At 39.0% G+C, this 25,516-nt stretch overlaps 1 protein-coding gene across 3 annotated transcripts in view; it reads left to right on the forward strand.

The window, feature by feature from the left end:
* The window catches only part of pcnx1 (pecanex 1), a 102,845-nt gene that overhangs the window by 52,656 nt on the left and 24,673 nt on the right, over window positions 1-25,516 (forward strand). For all 3 annotated transcript variants that reach the window (XM_028442533.1, XM_028442535.1, XM_028442534.1), the window contains 13 exons: window positions 531-702; window positions 4,575-4,685; window positions 4,763-4,854; window positions 6,464-6,573; window positions 7,841-7,946; window positions 8,019-8,111; window positions 9,714-9,864; window positions 11,483-11,624; window positions 11,708-11,885; window positions 14,581-14,689; window positions 14,784-14,913; window positions 14,996-15,054; window positions 15,982-16,197. In XM_028442533.1, the coding sequence (XP_028298334.1) occupies window positions 531-702; window positions 4,575-4,685; window positions 4,763-4,854; window positions 6,464-6,573; window positions 7,841-7,946; window positions 8,019-8,111; window positions 9,714-9,864; window positions 11,483-11,624; window positions 11,708-11,885; window positions 14,581-14,689; window positions 14,784-14,913; window positions 14,996-15,054; window positions 15,982-16,197 (1,669 nt within the window). The remainder of the gene's footprint in view (window positions 1-530; window positions 703-4,574; window positions 4,686-4,762; window positions 4,855-6,463; window positions 6,574-7,840; window positions 7,947-8,018; window positions 8,112-9,713; window positions 9,865-11,482; window positions 11,625-11,707; window positions 11,886-14,580; window positions 14,690-14,783; window positions 14,914-14,995; window positions 15,055-15,981; window positions 16,198-25,516) is intronic.

The following is a 25,516-nucleotide window of genomic DNA, read 5'->3' on the forward strand; positions in this document are numbered from 1 at the left end:
ACGTGCGCTGCTGAGAAATGTGCAGCTTTCAACACAGCAGCCATTGCCGTCAATAACTTCCGGGTGAGGTCTGTCCGATCTAAATAGCGTACGGTCAAACTAACATGAAAATAAATGTTTCAAAAATGTTATCACCAAATAAAGAACAGTAAAAAAGTATTTTTCCTCAAAAGAGAAAAGAGAAGTCCACGGGAGCTCGTGCGAGGGGGCTGAATAGGTTTCATTTTGGGGCCGTCCAGAAGTGAAATAAAATTAAAATAAACATTTTGAAATGACCAAATTACTCCAAAATAACAGATACACACACTTGGGGTATTTGGAACCCGTTGATTAAGTTTCAGGTCGAACTCGCACCTCGTCTGGGAGATATTTGCTCCACACACACACACACACACACACACACACACACACACACACACACACACACACACACACACACACACACACACACACACAGACCTCCCTTGCTTTTATAGGTAGATTAGATGTGTATATTGATGAATGCATTGATGACTGTTTGTGCTCTGCAGGGTCATAACCGCATCATTGCGTACAGTCGGCCCGTCTACTTCTGCCTGTGCTGTGGCCTGGTGTGGTTGCTCCACCACAGCAGCCTGAGGATCACCTCGTCTCGTTTCACTCTGTACGGAGTGGCTCTCACCAGCTCCCTCGTGCTCACCTCGGCCAGGGACCTCATCATAGGTTCGTATCCCCCCGTGTGTTCTATTGTCTAGGTTCCCAAAGTGGGGTACGGGTACCCCCAGGGTACAATCATGGCCGGATAACAATAGTGAGGATACACGAGGCATCATTCCTCACTATTGTTATCTGGGTGTTTTTTCCATCTGCATTAGCTCCTCCTACACCCTTTTGCCTGATTTTGACAAATAAGATATCAAACTGTTTAGAAACTTCCTGAGATTTATGCTTGTACTTTTAAACTTTTTGACTTATTACATTTCTTCTTTCCCATTCATTTCTATTGGAAATTTCACCTTTTTAACTTTTAACCCCGTTATCCCTAGCCATTCTTCAACTGATTCAAACCATTCAACCTTTAACATGTTCAACTACTACCTTCAACCCATTTCCACTTTTTTCACTTTTTTAAATTTTTTTGAACCTTTTGTAACTTTTTTCAACCTTTTTAACCTTTTTCAACTGTATTGCCAATGTTCAGCTATTGCTAGGTTAATGCTTAGCTAGTGCTAGATTAGCGCTAATGCTAGGTTAATGCAAATGCTAGGTAAATGCTGATGCTAGGCGAATGCTAAAGATAGATTAGCATTAATGCTAATGCTATACTAATACTAGGCTAATGCTAGCTTAACGTTATTGCTAGGCTAATGTTAATGCTAGGTTAATGTTAATGCTAGATAATGCTAATGAAAGTTAATTCTAATGTTAGCGTTTGCAAACTAATGCAAGTTAATGCAAATGTTAGTTAATACTAGCTTGTGCGAATGCAAATTCATGCTATTGCTATCTAATGCTAAAACTAAGCTAAAGCAGTGCAACGCGGGTCAGCACATGCATCCTTACTTGCATTTTCTTCAGGAAATGGAAATATTCTAGTTATACTTGTAATTTTAAAAATCTGTTGCATTTGTAATCGTGATTAAATTGTGTTTGAGTTTAGATATTTGATTTTGTAATTGTAATTGCCCTGAAAATTCTATAATTACGGTCAAATTTTAATTTTCCGCAAAACTGGGGAACCATATTACATTTTTATGTACAGTTCTACACATATGTAAACAGTTATTTAAATGTGTTTCATATCAAGCTTTCCCACATTTTACCATTTAAAAAATATTAAAACCTGTATTTTCATTGATTAGGAAGCCTACAAAGTAACCAATAGATAGGAAAGAAATTAGATGATGGATAATTGTTTTTAGTGTATTTTACAGCTGATTTAGGACCCGTTATCATAAGAGATGCTAACAGAAAGCTAACACAAGAGGGAGATTTACTTTTATTAGGTTATTTACTTCAGGCTCAGTACTTATTAATTGCAATTGAACTTTAGTAATTGACAACGTAATTGCAGTTGACTTTCTGAGGTTAAAATAATTGTAATTATATTGTTATTGGAAAAAATGCAGGTTACCGTAATCCTAATTGAACTGTAATTGAAAACATAATTGTAACTGCAAAATGTAATTGACCCCAACCCTCCCCCAAAATTAATGTTTTTCTAATGGAGTCTGGTTGCCTGGAATAAAGCAATATTACGTTTGTTTCTGTTTAAACTTTCTGTGTACATTAAGAAACGTAACTCATCGTCTAGTTTTAACAACACGATGTTGTAATCCTGGGAGTGGGTCTATACAGTTTTTGCTCAACATTAGCAGTGAATGCTTCTTACCTTTACATTTTTACCCATGTTTGACGCAGAAGTCCTGAACACTGCAACATCCATTTGCTTGGGTAGGCTTCAGGCAAAGTTTACATTACATTATGATACTGTCAGCTTTCCTATATTTAAATGCAAATATGTCAAAGATGCATCATCATCATCCATTCATCTCTCTCTTGTAGTGATTTCTCTGGATCGTCTCCTATATCGTCCGTGGTTAACTTCAGTCCACATAAGCAGCAGTAGCTAGTTCTTCTTCTGGTGATGTTCTGAGAAAATAACCTCCATTCAATGCTGTTTTGGTGCCGTGCATTACTTTTAATATGATTGGTCGGCTGTGATGTGATGCATTTGATTGTTGCATGATCATTCATTTTTTGTAGTTTCACAATGTCTGTTGATACTTTTAAAACAAAAAATAATACTTTACTCAGTAACAGTTGGATGTAAAAATGTAACAAACTACTTTGCTTGTTTTAACACGTACTTAAGTAAAATTACTGATTTAGAAATATACTCAAAAAAGTACAAGTACCAATAAAAGCAACTCAATTACAGTAAAAGTCAGTACTTGTAGTCAGTAAGACATAATGCTTCATATAATTTAGGTTATATCTTCAAGGTAATGGTTATTGATTTAGTGAAATGATTATGAAAGTGTGTGTGCGTGTGCGTGTGCATGTGCGTGCGTGCGTTTCCTTAAAAAGTCTTAAAAGGCATTCAATTCATAAATCTAAAAATAAAGCTGTAATTCACATTAAATGTCTTAAAACAATTATTCAGAAATCTTACATTTTAACACATAATAAGTATGATTTTATGATTGTAATTAGTCTCATATTTCAAAATAAATGGTAACATTGGTTTAAAGAAATAATAATTTATTGTAACATCATGCTGTCATGATGGCGGAACCAACTACAAAACAGTAACGTGTTTTCAGCTGGACTCTGTGCAGATGCACGTCATGCTTGTAGCAACTTTCAACACACAATATACTGTATACCTATTCAACGAAGATTTTTCTTCATGGCTTTTTTAATGTTTTTTTTTTTGTTGTTTCATAGATTTCTGGCTATTTTTGTAGTCAACTTGTGTCTTTTGAGTGATTTTTATTATATTAGTTTGTTTTTTTTTGTGTGTTCACTTTGAGGGCCACCAGTTTCACGGCTGTACTAGACACTGGAAAAAATGGACCCTAACTCTATGTAATTGATGTGACATTTTTTTCTCCCCAATTGTGTTTACTGTGAAGTTGGTCTAAAATTTCATTTCAAATGGCATTAATCATTCTTAAAAAGTCTTGAAGTTAATGTGACTGAACCTGTAGGAACCTTGTTTTCTAAACCATTTAGTACATGTTTTAAAAAACAAAACCAGTGGAACTGCACTTAAAAATAAAGTAGAGACTGAATAATATATGACTACATTCATTGTTTCCTGAATAACAAAGTAGATTTGTCGTACAGTGCAGTTTTCAGCTAAAAAATGGCACATTACAGTAAAACACATGGATATTTAAGCGGCTATTTTTATTGTGAGTCTGTCTCTGCGCTGTTTCAGGGTGTGTGTGTGTACGTGTAGCAGCAGCAGAGTCAGTCAGCTGAGTGTTGTGCTGCTAAGCAACTTTCTTCTCCTCTTCATCTCTATTAACTACAGGAATAGTACATTTAAGGTGATAATCATTTGTTTTGTCCAACCGCTGCATCGCATTGTGTCACAAACACGTCAGATTATGTCAAAAGCAATACGAGGCGGTATTACGGCTACTAAAAGTGGAACTCATCCCTGGGCGCTACACCATGGCTGCCCACTGCTCCTCAGGGAGGGGTTAAATGCAGAGAACACATTTTGTGTATATAGCTTTACATACTGTATATGACAATAAAGTACTGTATGATGTATATTTTATATTAAATCGCAGTGTTAGTTTGACCTGTGAGGTAGTTTAAGAGGGTGGAGCTCACATTCTCACATATAGGGTGGGAGGAGGAGTTTACGGGATGTGACGTCATAATGCGAGAAAAATCTAAGTCTCCCGTTTGAAGGAATAGCAAGGGAGGGAGGAAACAGAACTTTTTCAACTTTGGCCCTCTGAATGAGGCTAAAGGGATGTATATCACTGTAGCATTATAAAGTGATTTTTTTTTCACAATACTGCCCCTTTAAAAATAGCTTCCAGTGTGTAAGACTCCTGCCTGTGTCTTTGCAGTCTTCACTCTGTGTTTCCCCATCATCTTCTTTGTGGGCCTGCTTCCTCAAGTCAACACATTCGTCATGTACCTCTTCGAGCAGCTGGACATCCACGTTTTTGGGGGCAACGGTGAGTCAGCCGTGGGCACCATCGGAAAAACTTTCCGTTGATAAATGACCAACGTTGACTTTTTCTCGCCTTTGCAGCCTCCACCAGCCTCCTGTCAGCGCTATACAGCGTCCTGCGCAGCCTCGTCACCGTCGCTCTGCTCTATGGTTTCTGCTACGGAGCGTTAAAGGTACGTTATTCACATTAAATCTGTACACGTGAAGGACTTCAGCTCGTTTGAGTGCACAGGGATACTGCAAGGTGGAGAGTTCATTTGCAACATGATTCAAGATATTTTTAATTTCTAGTGAAGCATCATACAGTAATTTTTCTGTTTTTTGTATTACAATTAAATTGAATTAATGTAATAAATTTGAGTTAAATTTAATTTAAAATTAAATTGAATGTAATAAATTTGAGTTAAATTTAATTTAAATTAAACTTAAACTTAAACTAAAACTAAATTAAATTTAAATAATTAAATTAAAATTAAGTTAAAATGTAATTGAAATAAAATTTAAACTTAAACAAAATCAAATTTAAATCATTAAGTTAAAATTAAATTCAAATTAGAATAAAATTAATTTCACTTGTGATTAAATTAAAATGAAATTAATTTAAATTAGAATTAAATTAAGATTTCATAAAATTTTTATTAGAATTCAATTAAAATTAACATTGCATTAAATTTTAATTTGAAATAAAATTAACATTGCATTAAATTTTAATTAGAAATAAAATTAACATTGCATTAAATTTTAATTAGAAATAAAATTAAATTGAATTAAGATGAACTATAAACTAAAATAAAACTAATAGATATTGAACATAAAATAAAACTAATAGATATTGATTAGTAAAGTTATTTGGTTCATCTGTGTCTGAATGGTAACGTATTTCTGCTTTGGGGCGCACTAATCTTTACTCATTCACTCTCGTTAAAAGTTGTACATGCTCAGTAGCTCCTCTTCAATACAAGCTATTAGGCTGTCTTGGGGCGCACATCTCTGCGCTCAGAGTTGAATGCAGCCGCTCAGTTTCACAACACCACCTCCCACCATGGGAGGGGCTGGCGTCCCAGTCGTCCGTCATAAAGTATCTGATTGACAGGTGAAGCTGTGGGAGTTGGAGACAATAGAAAGACAATTAAAATGGAGAAAGAGAAATGAAATCATTCATTGAAGTCTCTGACAGAATTAAGGTCTGGCTAACTGACCTTTTTAAAAGACTTTTAACAGATAAGGCAATGAAACATGAACAAACTAGGAACAAAGTAACTGTGATAAATTATATTTTGTCAGGTCTTAAATAATATATATTCGTTTACCACTTCCTTTGTCACCCCCGTTTTTATTTAATTACTTGTTAAACTAACTAAAACAAAAAATGAAAAAATAAAATTTCAAAAAGTATATTAACCTTGACACACATTCACTCACTCTATTGTGTAAACTACATTTTTCTGGCTTGTTTATGGGTTCTGTGGCAATAAATGTGGTTAGTTTTAAAGCAATCTTGTGACTGCAATGTTCCTTCCTTATTTGTTCAAAGCTGCACAAACCCTTTTTTTTGTTTGTTTATTTTGGAGTTGTAGCCCCCCATTGGTCGACTAGCGCCTTGCATGGCAGCTCTGTCCCATTGGTGTGTGAATGTGAGTGTGAATGATCTGATATGTAAAGAACTTTGTGACTTATCTGTCTGTGAAAGATGCTATATAAATAAATATGACTTATTTACTTACTGGAGAAAAATGTACCAGCGCCACTGGTGAACATGTTCTGTGCTTGTGTGTACTGTAGGAGACGTGGGAGCCTCATCACATCCCTGTGCTGTTCTCTGTGTTCTGTGGCCTCTTGGTGGCTGTTTCCTACCATCTGAGCCGGCAGAGCAGCGACCCGTCTGCACTGCTGTAAGTTCACATAGACTCTGTAGAACGCATGCCATGGTGTCAGTGTGTATGTTAAACATCTGCTGCTAATCACACCCACACAAAGTGTCCTCATCTAACTGCTTTGAACTGGTGAGCCTGGGTGATAAAACGCACAAATTTACACAGAACGATAGAGCTGCAACTATCAATTATAATCGATATATAATTATAAATAAATTGTTTGATCAGTTTTTTTTTAAAAACACAGTTTATCTATAAAGCACATTTAAACCCTGCTGATGAAACTGGAATAAAAGTATTTTTCACGCACACACAAATGCACACGCACTCAAGTTCTACACAGACACTGGCGCACATGTGTGTTTGTGTGTGCGCGTGCACACAAACACTCGTGCGCACACACTCAAACACACAATAACACTTGTGCGCACACAAACACTGCGCGCGCACACAGTTCTGCAGGTGAATCAAACAGCTCTGCATCAAGGTCAGTGACAAATCCCACGACGCAACAAATCAATAATGAAATTTGTTGCCAAAGCTTTTAATAGTAAAGGAAATAATAAAAGAAAAGCAAAATGTACACAAATATACACAATCACTCCATAAACACTCAAGACGACTACAAATTCATAACAGGAAAATATCACCAAATGATTCCAGAAACACACAAAACAACAAGAAAAACATGCAAATGAGCAAAAAATATACAAAGTCAACAAAAATGCACAAAATAAATCCAAAAACACAAACTCTGTGTTAATGCTCTGATTGGTCTTTATTCTAATGCTGACATGAATGTTGATCACGTGATTCTCCGATACAATCACATATTTGTGATTATTTTGGATTACCTCTTATTTTTTTACTGATGGTGTTTGGGGCTTCATATATGCTATATACGTATGTGACACCTTAATATTCTTTTAGTTTAAAAAAAGGTTTAAATTTATAAAAAGTTTCTCATTCTGATTTATTTTTTTTTACTTACTAAATGACTTCAGGGTATTCCATATATCCTGTGGTGCGACAGCCATGACTGCTGTCGTGAAAATATCTTAGAAATTACTCTAAATTTATTTAAATGTATTCTCTGCTCTATTTTAGTTCTATTATAGTCCTGTATAAGATTTCAAAGAATTTTTATTTTTATTTCCTTCATAATATTCACGCAAACCTTGCCCGATGATGCACTTTTTATGAAATATAAGTAGTCATATTTCACTTTTCAAACCAGTTCCAACTGTGTTTCTTTTCTCTTTTTTTTTTGTTGTGATTTTCACAGCTCGCTGATCCAATCCAAACTTTTGCCAAATTTAAAAGACAAAAACCCAGAGGACCCTTTATCAGAAGTGCAGGACCCGCTACCAGAGAAGCTCCGGGCTTCAGTGGTGAGTTCCCAGTGTGAGTTTCTTTGCTTCAGTCCCTGATCCCAGTCATAACATGTCCTCTAACGTGGGCAGAATGAACGTCTGCAGTCGGACCTGATCGTCTGCGTGGTCATCGCCGTCCTCTACTTCGCCATCCACGTTAGCACCGTCTTCATAGTGCTGCAGGTACACACAGGGAGTTGGTTTCTGTCCTCTGATGAAAAAGCATGTAGTTTTAGTCATATTTTAGTCATTGCATTTAGTTTTCGATGACTAAATTTGTATTTCTTAACTTCCCACCAGTGTTGAAAGTAACAGTTTACACGTACCTACGTTTAGAGTAATTGAGTTGCTTTTATGGGTATTTGTACTTTTTTGAGTATATTTCTGAAACAGTCATTTTACTTGTACCTAAGTACGTCTTAAAAGAAGTGAAGTAATTTGTTACACCCACCTGTTACTGAGTAAATTATTATTTTTTGTTTTAAAATGATCGAAATTGAAACTACAAAAAACTACAAAAAATTAAATGACCAGAAAACATTGAAAAGCATCACATCATAGCCGACCAATCAGATTAAACGTAACGCACTGCAGCAAAACAGCATTGAATGGAGGTTATTTTCTCAGTTCTAGAGTTGATAAATGTAACTATACTTAGAGCCTGAGAATGTTTTATTAAAAATATATTAAGTTCTAATTGTGTAAGATTTGGTCTCTTATTTTTTAAGTTTATACATGATGTGTTTACTGTATGCAAGGGAACCTTGGCAAGATTTATTACCAAAAATAAACGTGGGGGGTGAGAGTAACTCGTAACATTTACTTTGAATACTATTTATTTCAGCTACATTTTACTTATACTTGAGTATTTTATGTATGACTTAGTTATACTTGTACTTAGGAATGGGAATCATAAACCGGTTCTTTCTGAGAACCGGCTCCCAGTAATCCAATTCCTAGGAATCGTTTGTTTGCTTCGCTGTCAATTCCACATATTGGTTCCTCTTACGTCGCAAATACGTAACAATCAACTCCCCCAGCTCATGTATATTGTGTGTTTATGCTCGCACCAAGTCAAGCTCCTTCCACCATATAGTTGTTTGCTGTCCATTGCGGAGAATCCACCTCCTCCACCCACAGCTGTGCTGTCCTCCGTGCTGTGCTTGTAGCGTCTCTGTTGCTACGCTAGTCACTTCCGGGTTCTGTACACTTGCACAAAAGTTGCTTCTTGCACAGAGTTTTCTCCCTAAAATGACAAACTTCAGCAAGAACACACCTCATCGCCAGTTTATGTCCTCATAACTAGTAATCAGTGGTGCTGATCGTTGTTTTTAGTTTGCTCTTTCACACTGGTTCACACACGGATGATGACGTCACATGTAACAACTAGGGGAGAGATATCCCTGCAGGAAATTAAAGAGACAAAGATAATGTAATAAAGAGTTAAAGCAAACAAATCTATTTGTATCATTTCATTCCCTCACCCAATGAGAATCAATCAGAGAATAGGCAAGGAATCGAATCGATAAGAAGTAACAGTACTTCTACTTGAGTAGGATTTATCAGTACTTTTTTGACCTCTGTTAATATGCATACTGGAGCTGCCCATGCACAAAGGTAACATTCAGTGCTTTCTGCAGTGATGGAATGGAACATTCTATGGATTTGTGAATAATAGATTTCATATATTTTAAAGGAAATTATGATTTCCCAGTGTTCACAGAGCCCAGCACTGAATATGAAGAATGAAATCATGTGTGGTTTCTAACGTGGCTGTCCTCTTAGCCTTTCCTCAGTTACGTGCTGTATGCCCTGCTGGGAGCTGTGGGACTGCTCACCCACTACCTGCTGCCTCAAGTCCGAAAGCAACTGCCCTGGTACTGCTTCTCTCACCCTCTGCTCAAAACCAAGGAGTACTACCAGTTTGAAGTGAGAGGTAAATTATTTCAGGTGAAATGCTGAGCTGGTGTCTGACTGTGACCATGAAACGATTAGTAGTTATTGGTTCTTGGCTGTCATCCAACATATGCAATTCAAAGAATAAACATTATTTTAAACAACCATAAATGGAATGGGCTGAAGCAGTAACTGATTATCGGAGCCCATCCCCAAACAGCATTATATGAAGAACACAATAGAAACAAATCAATAACAGAGCTATTCATCAGCTTACCAACTTGGGTTTCAAAAAGGTGCAAAACATTTTGTTTTTAAAATATTTTTTGAACATACCGAATCCTCAAGTTCATTCCAAACTTTAACACCGTAAACAGAAATGCATCTTCTTTTAATATTTATTCTAAATTGACTTTGTTCAAAAATATAAACCCCTCTTAAATTATATTTTCCTTTTCTTTGTTTAATAATTGATATATTACCCAATATATATTACCTTTTATTTCTTGCTCGTAACACAATCTCTAACACTTTTAACCTTACTATATTCATATGTTTTATTGTTCTAGATTTTTTTAAACAGTTTGTTTTGTTCTATGTAGAATGCCAATAGTTTTAGATATTTTATTGCTAATATGTTCTATGTGCGGCTTCCGGCAAAGCTCATGATCTATGATGACTTGTTCTCATAGACACAATCAATTTCTGTTCCATTCAGACTCAATTTCAAAGTTTAATCTGTCCTCCACTATCCAAAACACATCCATTTTGTTTTCTTTTCATTTAAGGAAAGTTTGCTTTTTTAAACCATTTTTCTAATTTTTTCAATTTGTTTTCTACTAATGAAATTGAATTATTAATATCTTGTCCAAAACAAAAATGATTGTGTCGTCAGCAAATATAATTAGTTTTGAATATTGGGACACTGCAAATTTCATTTGAATATATTATAAACTGCTTAGGCCCCAAAACTGAGCCTTGTGGAATTCAACAAGATAATATTTTTTGTTGTGATTTTATACCATTCATTTCTACATACTGAAATCTGTTGTTTAAATCAGTGATTCTCAAACTTTTTTAGCTCATGTACCCCCTTTCTCTTATTTCTGAATCCATGTACCCCCTTTATGAAAAAACAATATATAGAACATAATGATGGAATGAATATGTAATAACACATTTTAAAAATTCTCATTTTGTATATAAGTTAAAAGAAACCGTGTTTAGTGCAGTGGTTCCCAACCTTTTTGGATTGTGACCCAATTTTAATAACAAGAATTTCTGGCTACCCAAAGACATTTTTTTCTAGAATTAAATTTTGATCATGTTTGAGCTCAGATATAATTTTTTTTTTTTTTTTTTACTGCATTTTAATGAAAGTCAAAAGTGTAGAAATACAGTTGTTTAAGATTGTGTTGTTTTAATAAAAAAAGAGAACAAATAATAATTAAAGAAAATTAAAAAAAATCTATCATAATTTTTTAGAAATTTCAGGCAACCACATTTAAGCTCTAGGCGACCTCACATGGGGTTCCGACCCCAAGGTTGGAAAACACTGATTTAGTGGCTCCCTGAATAGAGGGAATCTCACGCCTGGGGTTGTTTTAATAGCTAGATAGCCAATTTTGTGCCAATTCTCTTATGTGTTCTCCCATCAGACGCGGCTCACATCATGTGGTTTGAAAAGTTTCATGTTTGGCTGCTGTTCGTGGAAAAGAACGTCCTCTACCCGCTGGTCATCCTCAACGAGCTGAGTGGCAGCGCTAGGGAGCTGGCCAGCCCCAAGAGGCTGGACACAGAGTAGGGGATGTGCTACTGATGGATCTCCAGCTGCCAAAGCCAGTCCACTCACTGACCTCCTCTGTCCATGTTTGGTTTGTCAGAGTGGGCGCTCTGATGATCACCATCGCTGGTCTGAAGCTGCTTCGCTCCTCCTACAGCAGTCCCACCTACCAGTACATCACCATCCTCTTCACCGTCCTCTTCTTCAAATTTGACTACCGTCACCTGTCAGAGACGCTGCTGCTCGACCTTTTCCTCATGTCTATCATATTCAGCAAGGTGAGAAAAACACATAGTGGTTTTTAGCATCGAGCTAATGTGTGTCGTTAGTACATTGTTAGTCTCCAAGTTATTAACATATTGGGTCATTCCATGTCATTTCAAAACATTTTCAGGACATCCCACGCACTTCGGTCTTAAAAAATTCTGAATTTTTTACCAGTTGTTCCTTCATTATCCAATAAGCACACTGTACATTTTTAGTTTGATTGGATTAACACTTTTTGCCTTGGCGGATCCGCGTTGGGGGTGGTTGGTCTGTTGGTTGGGTGCGCCGGGCCCCGTGGGCGCTGTTCCGGGGCGGGGGTTCCCTGGAGGTGGGTCTTTGGTTGGGGCGTTCTCCTGCCGTCCACCCAGGAGCTGGCTGCCGTTCGGTGTGGCGCCGCGCTGCCTTTGGCGGGTGGCCTGGGACCCGCCGTCCTCTGGACTGTGCTGGCGTCGGGGGGGTGTCTCGTGTCGGCGTGTGTGTGGCCGGGGGTGGCCTCCGTGGGGGGGGTTCTGCTGGTGGCACTTGGTGTGGGTTGGCGGGACCTGGCTGGGGGTGCTTGGGTTCGCCCGCTTGTCGATTGGTGGGTGGCGGGATGGCCCTGCTTGGGCGGCTGATGGTGTCCTCTCTTGCCGGGGGGGCCGGGGCCACCTCCCTTTAGAGGGCGTTGTATTGTGGTGCCCTGCGGGCCTGTGCAGGCTTCTCTCCTGCCCGGCCGCTCCCTGTTGCTTAGTGGGGGTGCCTTTTCCCTATGGGTGTGGCTTGATCCTTGTCTCGTCTCATGGTCGCCTTGGGGGCTGTCCTTGGTGTGTGCGGGCCCGGGGCGGCCCGCTTCGCTGATGTGGGGGGGGTGGGCGCGCTGGGGGGTGCTGGCGTCTGTAATGGGGTTGGGGCAGGGTTGCTGGGCGCTTTGAGATGATGCTGTTTGCTGGGGGGCGGCGCTTGCTGTTCCGGTGCTTGCGGTTGCCGTCGGCTGCCTGGTAGGTCTGTCCTGCTATCTACGGATCGGTGGGTGGGTCCGGGGCATGCGTGCGTGCGTGCGTGCGGAGCTGCTGACCATAGGCTGACAGGTGAGAGAGAGAGAGCGCTGATTACTTCTTCTCTGGCTGTATCATAGACAGTGCTGCTTCTACGGTTTAAATGATCAACTTAGGTAGTTACTAAAGGGTGAGTTCACCCAGAGTGTAGGCGTATTCAAAAAGTTAAAAGCTTTAATTTAGCCCCGCTAAATGAGGAAGTATAGGACAGTCCTCTGCTGCTGCCGTCTCTCTGTAGAGGGGGAGGGGCTGCCTTATGACCGCGGGAGTTGTTGCTTTTTTTTTTTTTTAAATGTATTGATGTGTGCACTCTATACAACAATTACAATATAAACAATTCACACATTTACCCATTTATTTAAAACATATACATTATTTGCAGTCATATACAATTTACATATGTACATAAAGAAGAAAAATACTTGGGGCACTTTTACTTTAATCAACAGATTTAAGGATTCAAAAATGTCCAAAGTTTCCACTGCTCTTTTGTCTTATACTCCATGTAAAGAGGTCTTATATTAGTCTATTTTCTTTTTAAAGTGGTTAGTTTCTGTTTCCACTGTATCCAGAATAATAATAATAATTCTCAACAAGAACTATTGATTGATTTGTCACATGACTGTTCCAGGGTTTGAGTTTGTTTTATTTCATTTCACATCTACCTGGGCTGTAGCTCTTTGTTTTTTAGACTGCTGACAGCTTGTTTGTAGTTTTATTTCAGCAAATTTCACTTTTACAGTTACAGTTGGGACCTTTGTAATTGAATACCCTAGTTACAGTACAGAAACCATATTAAACTATCAACTAAGGGAATTAATAAAAATGGCCTGTGTAAAGACCTTTTCAAATGAAAAAAATATCCTGTGAAATGTGTGACCTGTTGACCTGCACAACTCAAAGAATCTGAATCGAGAATCGTTTGGAACAGGAATCGAAATCGAGAATCAGAATCATTAAAATCCAAACGATGCCCAATCCTAGTTGACAAGTCTTTTAAATTTTGAAAAAAAAATCATTTTTTTTTACTATTTTCATTGGGCCATAACTGCATGTGGGAATGTAAATCTGATTTCTGTTTTAATGTATAGTATAAAAATTGCTCTTTCTTGGGAAATAAACCAAACTTTGTTTATGCAACTTCTTCAGTTTTATTTTAGACCCAAACTTCTGGTTATTTCACCACTCGTGAATATTGAAAATCCTTTGCATGAGGCCATTAGAGCTTGCCTCTGTGTATTATATTCATTTGTTGTTCACTAGTTTTTCTAAAATATTTCCTTTTTTTTGGTCTTCTGACATGTTTCGACTGTCAACTGCCAGTCTCCTCAGAGGCATCTGCTGCAGATGTCTGTTCCTCAATTATCTCTGTGTATTTGGACTGCAATGATACCGTTAAGAAATTATTTCATAAAAACCAGAGCCAAAACCGAAGCCAACACAGTCACGTGCGCACCAGACCCAATCACTGCACACCACAGTCATGTGCGCACTCGAGCCAATCACTGGAGAGCCCACCACCATGCCCCACCTCCTAGCTCCCAAAGCCTCCAGCGGGTTAATTTCAGACTCTGTTTGAAAACCAAGCACATATTCGGACTCAGGGGAATAAAACCTGTTTGCTGTTACCACAATTTATATGCGTTTGCTCTTTATCTGTTGTTCCTCACAGCTGTGGGAGCTGTTCTACAAGCTGCACTTTGTCTACACCTACATCGCTCCCTGGCAGATTACATGGGGCTCTGCCTTCCACGCCTTCGCTCAGCCCTTCGCCGTGCCTCGTATCCTTCCACTGCTGGAAACTTGGTTTTTATATTGAACGAGTTGTATCGATGCATTTGTGGTGATTTGAAACCTTGACTCGAGCGTCTCCAGACTCCGCCATGCTGTTCGTCCAGGCTGTGGTGTCAGCCGTTTTCTCCACTCCCCTCAACCCATTCCTGGGCAGCGCCATCTTCATCACCTCCTACGTTCGGCCTGTTCGGTTCTGGGAAAGAGATTACAAGTATGAGCACATAGCGAAGGAAAGACAGCACAGCGTGGATAGTGTTCTGCCCCTAATGTCTTTACTTCTAATGTTCACGCAGCACTAAACGAGTGGACCACTCCAACACTCGGCTGGCCTCACAGCTGGACAGAAACCCAGGTGAGAAGATTATGGTCTGTTGTAATTATTATTATTAGTGCTGTTTTTGTTATTGTTATTTTCCAATTAATTTTTTTAATATGCCTCTCTTTGCCTTTCTAATTACCCTTCAGGGATAAATAAAGTTTTTTTTTTTTTAATTCTGATTCTCCAAGCATGGTTGAGGTCAATTACTATTTTCAGTTACAATTATGTTTGCAATTACCTATGTTCAATTGCAATTACAGTGACCAGCATTTTTTTCATTTACAATTCAATTACAACTATTTTTATCCTCAGAAAGTCAATTACAATTACGTTCCCAATTACTAAAGTTCAATTAAAATCAATCACAGTTATTTAGCCTGAAATAAATAACCTAATAAAAGTTAACCTTCCTCTTGTGTTAGCTTTCTGTTAGCATCTCTTATGCTATTGTGCCCTAAATCAGCTGTAAAATACACTAAAAACAAATATCCATCTAATTTATTTCCTATCTATTGGTTTCCTTGTTAGGATTCCTAATCAATCAAAATAAAGGTTTTAATATTTTTGGTGTGGGTGTCTGAACCTTTTTTTCTTTCACTATACCCCTAAATTTAAATTCATTAAAATGGTAAAATGTAGGAAAGCTTGATATGAAACATATTTTAATAATTAACTGTGTAGAACTGTACATAGAAATGTAACATGGTTCCCCAGTTTTGCATTAAATTATGATTTTTATAGAATTTTCATGGAAATTACAATTCCAAAGTCAATTATCTAAATTCAATTACAATTTAATTACGATATATTATTACAATTTTTAAAATTATATTTACAATTATGCCATAATTGTAATTATAAATAATGCAATTACAATTATAATTGACCCCAACCCTGCTTTGAACATAGAGAAAGAATCCTGTGCATTATTTGATTCTCCCTGTGCGTTTTCGTCTTCAGGCTCTGATGACAACAACCTGAACTCCATTTTCTACGAGCACCTTACCCGCTCCCTGCAGCACAGCCTGTGTGGAGACCTCCTACTGGGCCGCTGGGGGAACTTCGGCACCGGGGATTGTTTCATCCTGGCCTCGGACTACCTGAACGCCCTGGTGCATCTCATCGAGATCGGTAATGGCCTGGTAACCTTTCAGCTCCGAGGGCTTGAGTTCAGAGGTAAGTGTTGGAACGGTTAGTAGTTTGTTTTTTAGTTCTGCGCAGAGCGAAAGTACTACATATAATGTGTGCTTGCTTCTATAAAGGAGGAGGGTGCATTTGAGGGCTGATAAGTTTTTGGATCTTGGGTGCAGTCTGGGTCTGAACCTTCAGACAAAACATTAGTTGTTAATTAAACTTATTGAAGCACTTTTCTATTCCAGTCTTTACTGTAGCGTTCTAGCCAAAATGAACGCTCAAACCAATTGCAATATGTTCAAGAGTAACTAAACCCCAAAACTAGGGATGTCCTGGTCCAACTTTTTCATTTCCGATACGATACCGATATTACAGTCTTGCATATCGGCCAATCCCGATATTGATACGATATCATCACGAATCATACATACTTTTATTACTTATTTTGTAGTGTGGAATGTTAGAAAAGGCTTTATCAAGTGATGTTACTAAGAGAACAATAGTCAGCAACAGTAGGGATGAGAAAAACTAACCCATTTATTATTAACCAATTGTTTACATACATTTTAAACTTCAACATATTATCTACAGTATTCTACAATTGAATAAAATAAATGAAAAATGAATTGGAAAAAAAAAAATCGGAAATTTGAATCCGATATTTGTTTTCAGGCTGATATTGGACCGATATCGGATCGGGACACCCCTACCCAAAACCACGGTTTTCTGCTGAATACAAATGTATTTTGGTATGAATTAGTGCTGTTGATTGATCCTGGTCCAACTCTCAACATTTTAGTCAAAGTATTTCAATTTGGCATATTTAGTTGTAAAATGTCAGAGTGACTGCCCTCTATGGGTTTAGACCAGGCTATTACAATTGATTATTACTATTGGCTGAGAACAAGATCATGTGATGTTTTGGGACCATCTTGCGTCACAAACAAGCACCGTTAGCTCCGCCCCTTTTATATAAGGGGCACCTGTTGGTTCTACAAACTGTGGTGAGTAGGTTGGATTGAGAGAAGAGTGAATATTGAGTAATGAGTAGCTAGTTAGCAAAGCATAGATTGTTCATTGGAGATTTTATAATATAGACGTGTTTTAACTGCTACAGGAGCCCCGCCCATAATCAAGGTAATTTTTGAATGTCCCTCCCAGTGGCAGGTCAGAGGAAAGCAGGCGTTTAATTTACTTAGATCTCCTGACATGTTTCGACTGCCAACTGTCAGGCTTCCTCAGAGGCGTCTGCTTATCGCTTTGATGTGTCCTTATTAGTTCTTTCTGGGTGTGACCCCTTCAAAGTAAATTTCCTGAAAAAAGTTGTCTGAATAAATGAAACCTTAACATATTATTTGAAAAAAGAAGACAAAATGAATTTCCTGGTATTATGCATGTGAGTTATGCCGTCCCACGTGATACGACTCAACCAATCAGGTGTGTGCATTACCGCAGGTAAAAATTGCGACCCAGACCAGAGACGTAGGTGAAAGCATTACATGGGAAAGCAGAAGAAAGAAAAGAAAGATGCATTATGGAGAAAAAGTCAAAGAAACAAAGGACGGATCTGGACGAAGGGAGATGGTCTGCTGCAACACCAGACCATGAAATAAATAAATAAATAGTGAAATATTTATACTTCATACTCTAAAGATTGAAAATGAAATGTAAAATGGATTAAATTAATTATTGACACTTTTAATTAATTATTGACACTTTTAATTCATGAATAATTATTTATTTAATTGTGGCACTCCGTGTCCTCCATAGGTGTCAGAGCTAAAAAGCCAAATGACATGTATTTGCCAGTTGCTCTGCTGGATAACAAATTGTAATTAATAATCAGTGTTTCTCAAATGGGGGTACGCGATGGCACTATCAATCAATCAATCAATCAATCAATCAATCAATCAATCAATCTTTTATTTGTATAGCGCCAAATCATAACCAATGGTATCTCAAGACACTTTACAGTAGAGCAGTCTTAAGGATGGACTCTTCATTTTATGGATACACACATATGCATATATACGTATATACACATACATATGTATCCCACACCCAACATGAATTCATAATGGCGGCAAGGAAAACCTTCTGTTAAGCAGCAGGAACCTTGTGTGGATCCCATTCCTATGATGAACAGCCATCCACGTTATGCTGTGTTGGGTGTGTGCAGAGGAGAGGGTGGAGACAGAGCCGCTGAGACTCTGTAACTCCACACTGAGGATCCCACGGACCTGCAAGACAAAAGCCAGAAGGAGTACAGGAGCAAACACACAAGGGAAGAAGCAGACATAGAGGGAGTGTTTGAGAGAGGAATGGGACCCTCTCCGGTCCCTCTCTAACCTAAATGACCTCTCTCTTAACGCCCTCTCCAACCTCTCTCCAACCGAGCATGCCAGACCCCCCCGGCAGTCTATGCCTATTGCATCTTAACTATGAGCTATGAGCTGGTTCCTAACTAAAAGCTTTACCAAAGAGGAATGTTTTGAGCCTAACCTTAAAGGTAGAGAGGGTGTCTGCCCCCCGAACCGTGGTTGGTAGATGGTTCCAGAGAAGTGGGGCCTGATAACTGAAAGCTCTTCCTCCTATACTACTTTTAGAGATGAATGGAACAACGAGTAGTCCAGCATTTTGAGAGCGTAGTGTTCTGGGGGGATTGTATGGCACTACAAGCTCCTTGAGATAGACTGGTGCCTGTCCATTTAGGGCTTTATATGTGAGAAGAAGAATCTTGAATTCTATTCTATATTTTATGGGAAGCCAATGCAGAGAGGCTAGTACAGGAGTAATGTGATCTCTTCTCCTAGTTTTAGTCAGTACACGTGCTGCAGCATTTTGAACCAGCTGAAGTGTCTTAAGCGACTTGCTCGGGCAGCCTGCTAAAAGAGAATTACAATAATCCAGTCTAGAGGTAACAAAAGCATGGACTAGCTTTTCGGCGTCGCCCTGAGACAGGATAGATCTGATTTTAGCAATGTTACGGAGATGAAAGAAGGCAGTTCTTGAAGTTTGTTTTATGTGAGAGTTGAAGGATAAATCCTGATCAAATAGAACCCCAAGGTTTCTAACAGTTGTGCTTTGTGCCAGAGTAATGCCATCTAGGGCAGTTAAGCTAGCACAGGTTTCTCTAAGGTGTCGTGGGCCCAGTACAATGACCTCAGTCTTGTCTGAGTTAAGAAGAAGAAAATTTTGGTCCATCCAGGCCCTAATGTCCTTTAGACAGGCCTCAAGTTTAGGTAGCTGATTTATCTCACCTGGCTTCATTGATACATACAGTTGGGTATCATCAGCATAGCAGTGAAAGTTAACAGAGTATATTCTCATAACATTACCAAGGGTGATCATATAGATACAGAAGAAGATTGGACCTATCACAGAGCCCTGAGGAACCCCGTAGCTTACTTTAGTGTACACAGAAGACTTATTATTCACGTGTACAAACTGGTACCTATCAGATAGGTAGGACTTAAACCAGTTTAGGGCAGTCCCTGTGATTCCAAGTAATTCCTCTAATCTCTCTAGTAGAATATAGTGATCTATAGTGTCAAAAGCTGCACTAAGATCTAATAAAACCAGCACTGAGAGTCGTCCTTCATCTGAAGCCCAGAGTAGATCATTAGTTTCTTTAACTAAAGCAGTCTCTGTGCTGTGTTGAGCTTTAAAACCTGACTGGAAGTCCTCGAACAGGTTGTTGTTTTGAAGGAAGTCACAGAGCTGAGCCGCCACAACTTTCTCAAGAATCTTTGAAATAAAAGGAAGATTAGATATAGGCCTGTAGTTTGCTAAAGTGCTGGAATCAAGAGTAGGTTTTTTGAGAAGGGGTTTGATTACAGCTACTTTAAAGGACTGTGGCACGTAGCCTATTGATAGGGATATATTTATTGTCTCCAGCAAAGATGGGCAGACTAGGGGAACAACTTCTTTAAACAGCTTAGTTGGGATCGGATCTGAAAGGCAGGTCGATGGTTTGGAGGATGAAATAATATAGTTAAGTTCCTGAAGTCCTATATGTGTGAAACAGTTTAGGTCAGAATCAGAATCAGAATCAGAATCAACTTTATTGGCCAGGGGTGAATGAATACACACGAGGATGTCCGGGATGATGGTGTTGAACGCAGAGCTAAAATCCACAAACAGGATCCTAGCGTAGGTCCCTGGGGAGTCGAGGTGATGCAGGATGTAGTTCAGTCCCATGTTGACTGCATCCTCGACAGACCTGTTTGCCCGATAGGCAAACTGCAGGGGGTCCAGCAGGGGTCCTGTGATGTACTTCAGGTGGCTCAGTACCAGCCTCTCAAAGGACTTCATGACTACGGACGTCAGGGCAATGGGTCGATAGTCATTAAGTCCTGTGATGGCAGGTTTCTTTGGGACTGGGATGATGCTGGAGCTTTTGAAGCAGGATGGTACTTCACACAGCTCCAGTGATGTATTGAAGATCCGTGTGAAGATGGGGGCCAGCTGCTCAGCACAGGCTTTCAGGCAGGAGGGAGATACTCCGTCTGGTCCTGGAGCCTTTTTGATCTTTTGTCTCTTCAATAGCTGGCACACATCTCTTTCATTGATCTTCAGGGTAGGTGGGGGGTCAGAGGGTGAGGTAGGGGGGGAAGTGGGGGGAGCAGGAAGGGCAGAGTCCAGGTGATGGGCTGATGCTAATGAGCTGGGGGGTGGGTGAGAAAACCTGCAGTAAAAGCTATTCAGGTCTTCAGCCAGTCTTTTGTTACCAGTAGGGTGGGGGGAGGGTTTCCTGTAGTTGGTGACTTCACGCAGGCCTTTCCACACTTCAGAAAGGACTTTGTTTGAGAAGCTTTGTTTTAGCTTCTCAGTGTAGCACCTCTTGGCTACTTTGATCTCCCTGGATAGAGTGTACTTGGCCTGCTTAAACAGGACCCAGTCCCCACTCCTGAAGGCTTCCTCCTTAGCCTGACGCAGCATCCTGAGTTGAGGTGTGAACCAGGGTTTGTTGTTGTTGTATGTGCAGAAAGTCTTGGTCTGCACACACATGTCCTCACAGAAGCTGATGTAAGATGTCACAGTGTCAGTCAGTTCATCTAGGTTATCTGATGCAGCTTCAAAAACACTCCAATCAGTGCAGTCAAAGCAGTCCTGTAACTCCTGCTTTGACTCCTCTGTCCATTTCTTTACAGTCCTTACTACAGGTTTAGCAGATTTAAACTTATGCCTGTAGGTGGGGATGAGATGAATCAGACAGTGATCAGAGAGCCCCAAAGCTGCACGGGGAACAGAGTGATATGAATCCTTTATTGCAGTGTAGCAGTGGTCCAGTGTGTTAGCACCCCTGGTGGGGCACTTTATATGTTGTCTGTATTTAGGGAGTTCGTGGGTTAGATTTGCTCTGCTAAAATCCCCGAGAATTATTAGCAAAGAGTCTGGATGTTGTTTCTCCACGTCTGCTATCTGGTCGGCCAGGTGCTGTAATGCCTCTGTTACACAAGCCTGAGGTGGGATGTAAACACCGACCATAACAAACGAGGTGAACTCCCGCGGAGAATAAAACGGTTTACAGTTTATAAAAAAAACTCTCCAGATTAGGGCTACACGTCTGTTTCAACACTGTGACATCTGTACACCAACCTTGGTTAATGTAAAAGCATATTCCGCCGCCCCTCGTCTTCCCAGAGAGCTCTTTTACGCGGTCCGCTCTGAGGAGCTGAAAGTCCGGTAGATGTAGAGAGCTGTCCGGGATGAGTTCACTGAGCCAGGTTTCAGTAAAACACAGGGCGGCGGATCTGCAAAAGTCCGAGTTTCTAGTGTTTAGGAGTAGCAGTTCATCCATTTTATTTGCCAGAGAGCGGACATTTGCCAGGTGAATGGATGGGAGCGCAGTGCGTAATCCCCGCTGCCTCAGTTTTACGAGCGCGCCTGCTCGTTTACCCCGTCTGCGTCTGCGGCGTCTCCTGCAAATTCCATAGAGAGCGGCTGCTCCTCCGGTGAGAATCTCCGCATAACTTTCTGGTTCAATGAGAACCGGTAAAAAAGATCAGCAGAGGACTGTCCAACTTGTAATAGTTCTTCTCTGGTGAAAGAGACCAGAGAAGGGGAGCAATAAACTACAAAAATAAAGAAAAACACAACAACTACGAGAGAGCGCAGTACCGAGGCAACCATCCGCGGCGCCATCTTGGTTATTCAGTTTAGGTTAGTCCTATTTACATTTAATGGTACAGCAGGCCCAGGTGAAGGCAGGGAGTGGCTAGTTTTATCTCTAATCATATGAATTTTATCGTTAAAAAATGTCATAAAGTCCTCACAGCTGAGGGCTAGAGGAATCATGGGCTCAATAGAGCTCTGACTTTGTGTTAGCCTGGCTACAGTGCTGAAAAGGTACCTCGGATTATTTTTATTTTCTTCAATTAGTGAGGAATATTATGTAGATCGACTATGTCGTAAGGCTGTCATGTATTTACTATGGCTTTCTTGCCAGAGTATTCGTGACTCCTCTGTTTTATTGGAGCGCCACATTCTCTTTAATTTACGGGTTGTTTGTTTGAGTGTGTGAGTTTCAGAGCTAAACCACGGAGCTTTCCTCTGACGTTCAATAGTTTTTTCCCTCAATGGGGCAATTGAGTCCAAGGTGGATTTTAGTAGACTAGCAGAGCTATCGACAAGCAGATCCAGTTGAGAGGGGTTATAATTAATATCATAGTTATTTATTGGATGGTGCACTGAGTTTAAGGCAGCAGGAATGGCCTCTTTAAATTTAGCCACAGCACTATTGGACAGATTTCTACTCGTAACTATTTTATTGCACAGTGCGAGATCCTCTAGGATAATGTTAAAAGATATTAAAAAGTGATCTGATAGCAGAGGATTTTCAGGGTAGACGTTTAGTTCATTAATATCAAGGCCATATGTTAGAACAAGATCAAGAGTATGATATAAACGATGAGTAGCTTCATTAATAGTTTGAAAAAAGCCAACTGAGTTTATTAGGGACATAAAGGCTGAGCTCAGGCTATCACTATCTTTGTCAACATGGATATTAAAATTTCCTACTATCAGTATTTTATCAGAACCGAGGACTAAGTTTGATATAAACTCAGAGAATTCTGATAGAAATTCAGAATAAGGGCCTGGAGGACGGTAAATTATCGCAAATAAGACTGGCTGGCAGGTTTTTGATTCGGTATGAGATAAATTTAGAACCAGGCTTTCAAAGGAAGTGTAATTGGCCTTTGGTTTAGGATAGATTAGGAGAGAGGAATGACTGGGAGGAGTGGCTTCATTTAAACTAACATATTCATCTTGATACAGCCATGTTTCAGTTAAACAGAATAAATCAAAGTTATTTTCTGAGATAAGGTCATTTACTAGTAGAGATTTGGATCTCAGTGATCTAATATTTAATAGAGCACATCTAATGGTTTTATGTTTTGGTGTTTCTAGATTTGAGATTTTAATGTTTTTCAGATTTTTATAATTGATAGCTCTTTTATTTGGTTTTATGTTAAAATCATTGTGAAATTTGGGTCGGGGGACAGACACCGTCTCCATAAAATAATATTCATCACCATCACAACAGTTGTCATGGCGATGAACACAGCTATCATATTAGCAATGGGCGGGAAACTGTCCTAAGGCAAGCGCAGAGGGGGCGTGGAGGACTCCCCCTCTGTAACATGGTCTCATTCATGAGATGTCATGAAGAGTCATGAGAGTGGGAAATTAACAAATAAAGTGATCGAATGGGATAAAAACTGTAGAAATACATCTATTCCGGTGCCCTTAAATCAGGGTTTTCCAACCTTGGTGTCGGGACCCCATGTTTGGTCAACTGGGGTTTAAATGGGGTCGCCTGATATTTTGAAAAAAAGAATATAGATTTCTAATTTTTTCAAGTATTATTCTTTTTTTAATGAAAACACACAATCTCTTATTATTATACTTTGTGAAATATAAATCTAATTAAGCTAAAAGGCAGTAATAAATATATAAATATCTGTTAATGCTATTTTTTTCCACTTAATTACAAAATGAGATTATTCAAAATGTGTGTTATGACTCGTTCCTTCATCATTGTGCTCTATAGTTGTTTTTAAATAGTTTTCAAAACAAAATGTTGTAGTCAGACAAAGGGAGTTCTTGGATTCAGAAATGGGGTATTTGAGCCTAAAAAGTTTGATAACCACTGAAATAAATAATATAATAACCAGAGTTTAAAAGCCACTTATCTTTGTTGAATCCAAGAATATATTTTTTTAAGTGATTAAGTCCTTGTTCATCAGGACTTTAATCCACCATGAAACGTCCTGCTGAGACATCAGTCTCGCTGTAGATCATGTGATCCAATAAAGTTTCTACGAGGTTAGCGTGACACTCATCCCCTTTGTGTCAGCAATGCTGGCTTCACACGTAAAAGGTTTAACTGTCTTTTCTAAAGCACAAAGCTGTTTTGCTACAGACGTCTCGCAAAATGTGTTTTGCAAAACTCAAGCAGCGCAGATTCACGTGAGAAAAGTAGTTTGTGTTTCTGTAGCAGCAGATTCGAGAAGTTGTAACTGGAGAGTTGTAGTTGTAAATGATCATTGACACAAGTAATTAAAAAACGTGCAAATATATGTTGGCTTGCAAGTTTGCAATTGTCATTTTATTTGTCTCAATATTAGTCGACACATTTGTGAATATTTTTTCTGTTATTTCACATTCAGATCACACATGTTTGACATGAAACTTATTTCACGTGTGTGGATTTTTTATACACAAGCTCACATCACATTCTACATGCTCACCCATTTTGCAACATATCGACCTTCATAAATAGCTCCTTGTTTGTTCAAAATAATTTACAAATAATAATTAGAATAACAAATCATTTCTGGCGTTTGCAGTCAACATTAAGGCAGAGCCTCATTGATGTGATGGAAACTTTGATAAAAATGAATTAATACTGAGGTAAAATGAACATTGAATAGTTGTTTTGGTTTCAATCCTAGAGTTTCCTTTTGCTGTCCTTACAAGGCCTTGTCATTTAAACAACAAAAACATCTGCAAAAGTCTCACCTGTGAACGATTCCATTCAAAGTGGGCGGAGCTGCCATTTCACCCTCACCAATGAAACATTTGTACCGTTGTTAAGGAATTTAGTTCCATAGATCAGTGCTACGTTTGTGCTGCTTTCTCAAATTGTTCATTATAATTTCACCTGGTCCATCATAGGCTTGACTTTTTGGTTCCTCTGTTTTTTCTGTTTGTAAATGGATCTAAAGAATCTACCTAAACTCATAATGTTTGGCTGTTATCTCCTTCTCCAAGTGATCCAGTTTATTTTCCATAACATTGGGATTTGTTGTTGGTTTGTTTCATTTTTTTTTTGATCTCTATCTGAAACTAATAG

Source organism: Gouania willdenowi, unplaced genomic scaffold, assembly GCF_900634775.1.
Source record: "Gouania willdenowi unplaced genomic scaffold, fGouWil2.1 scaffold_55_arrow_ctg1, whole genome shotgun sequence".
NCBI lineage: Eukaryota > Metazoa > Chordata > Actinopteri > Blenniiformes > Gobiesocidae > Gouania > Gouania willdenowi.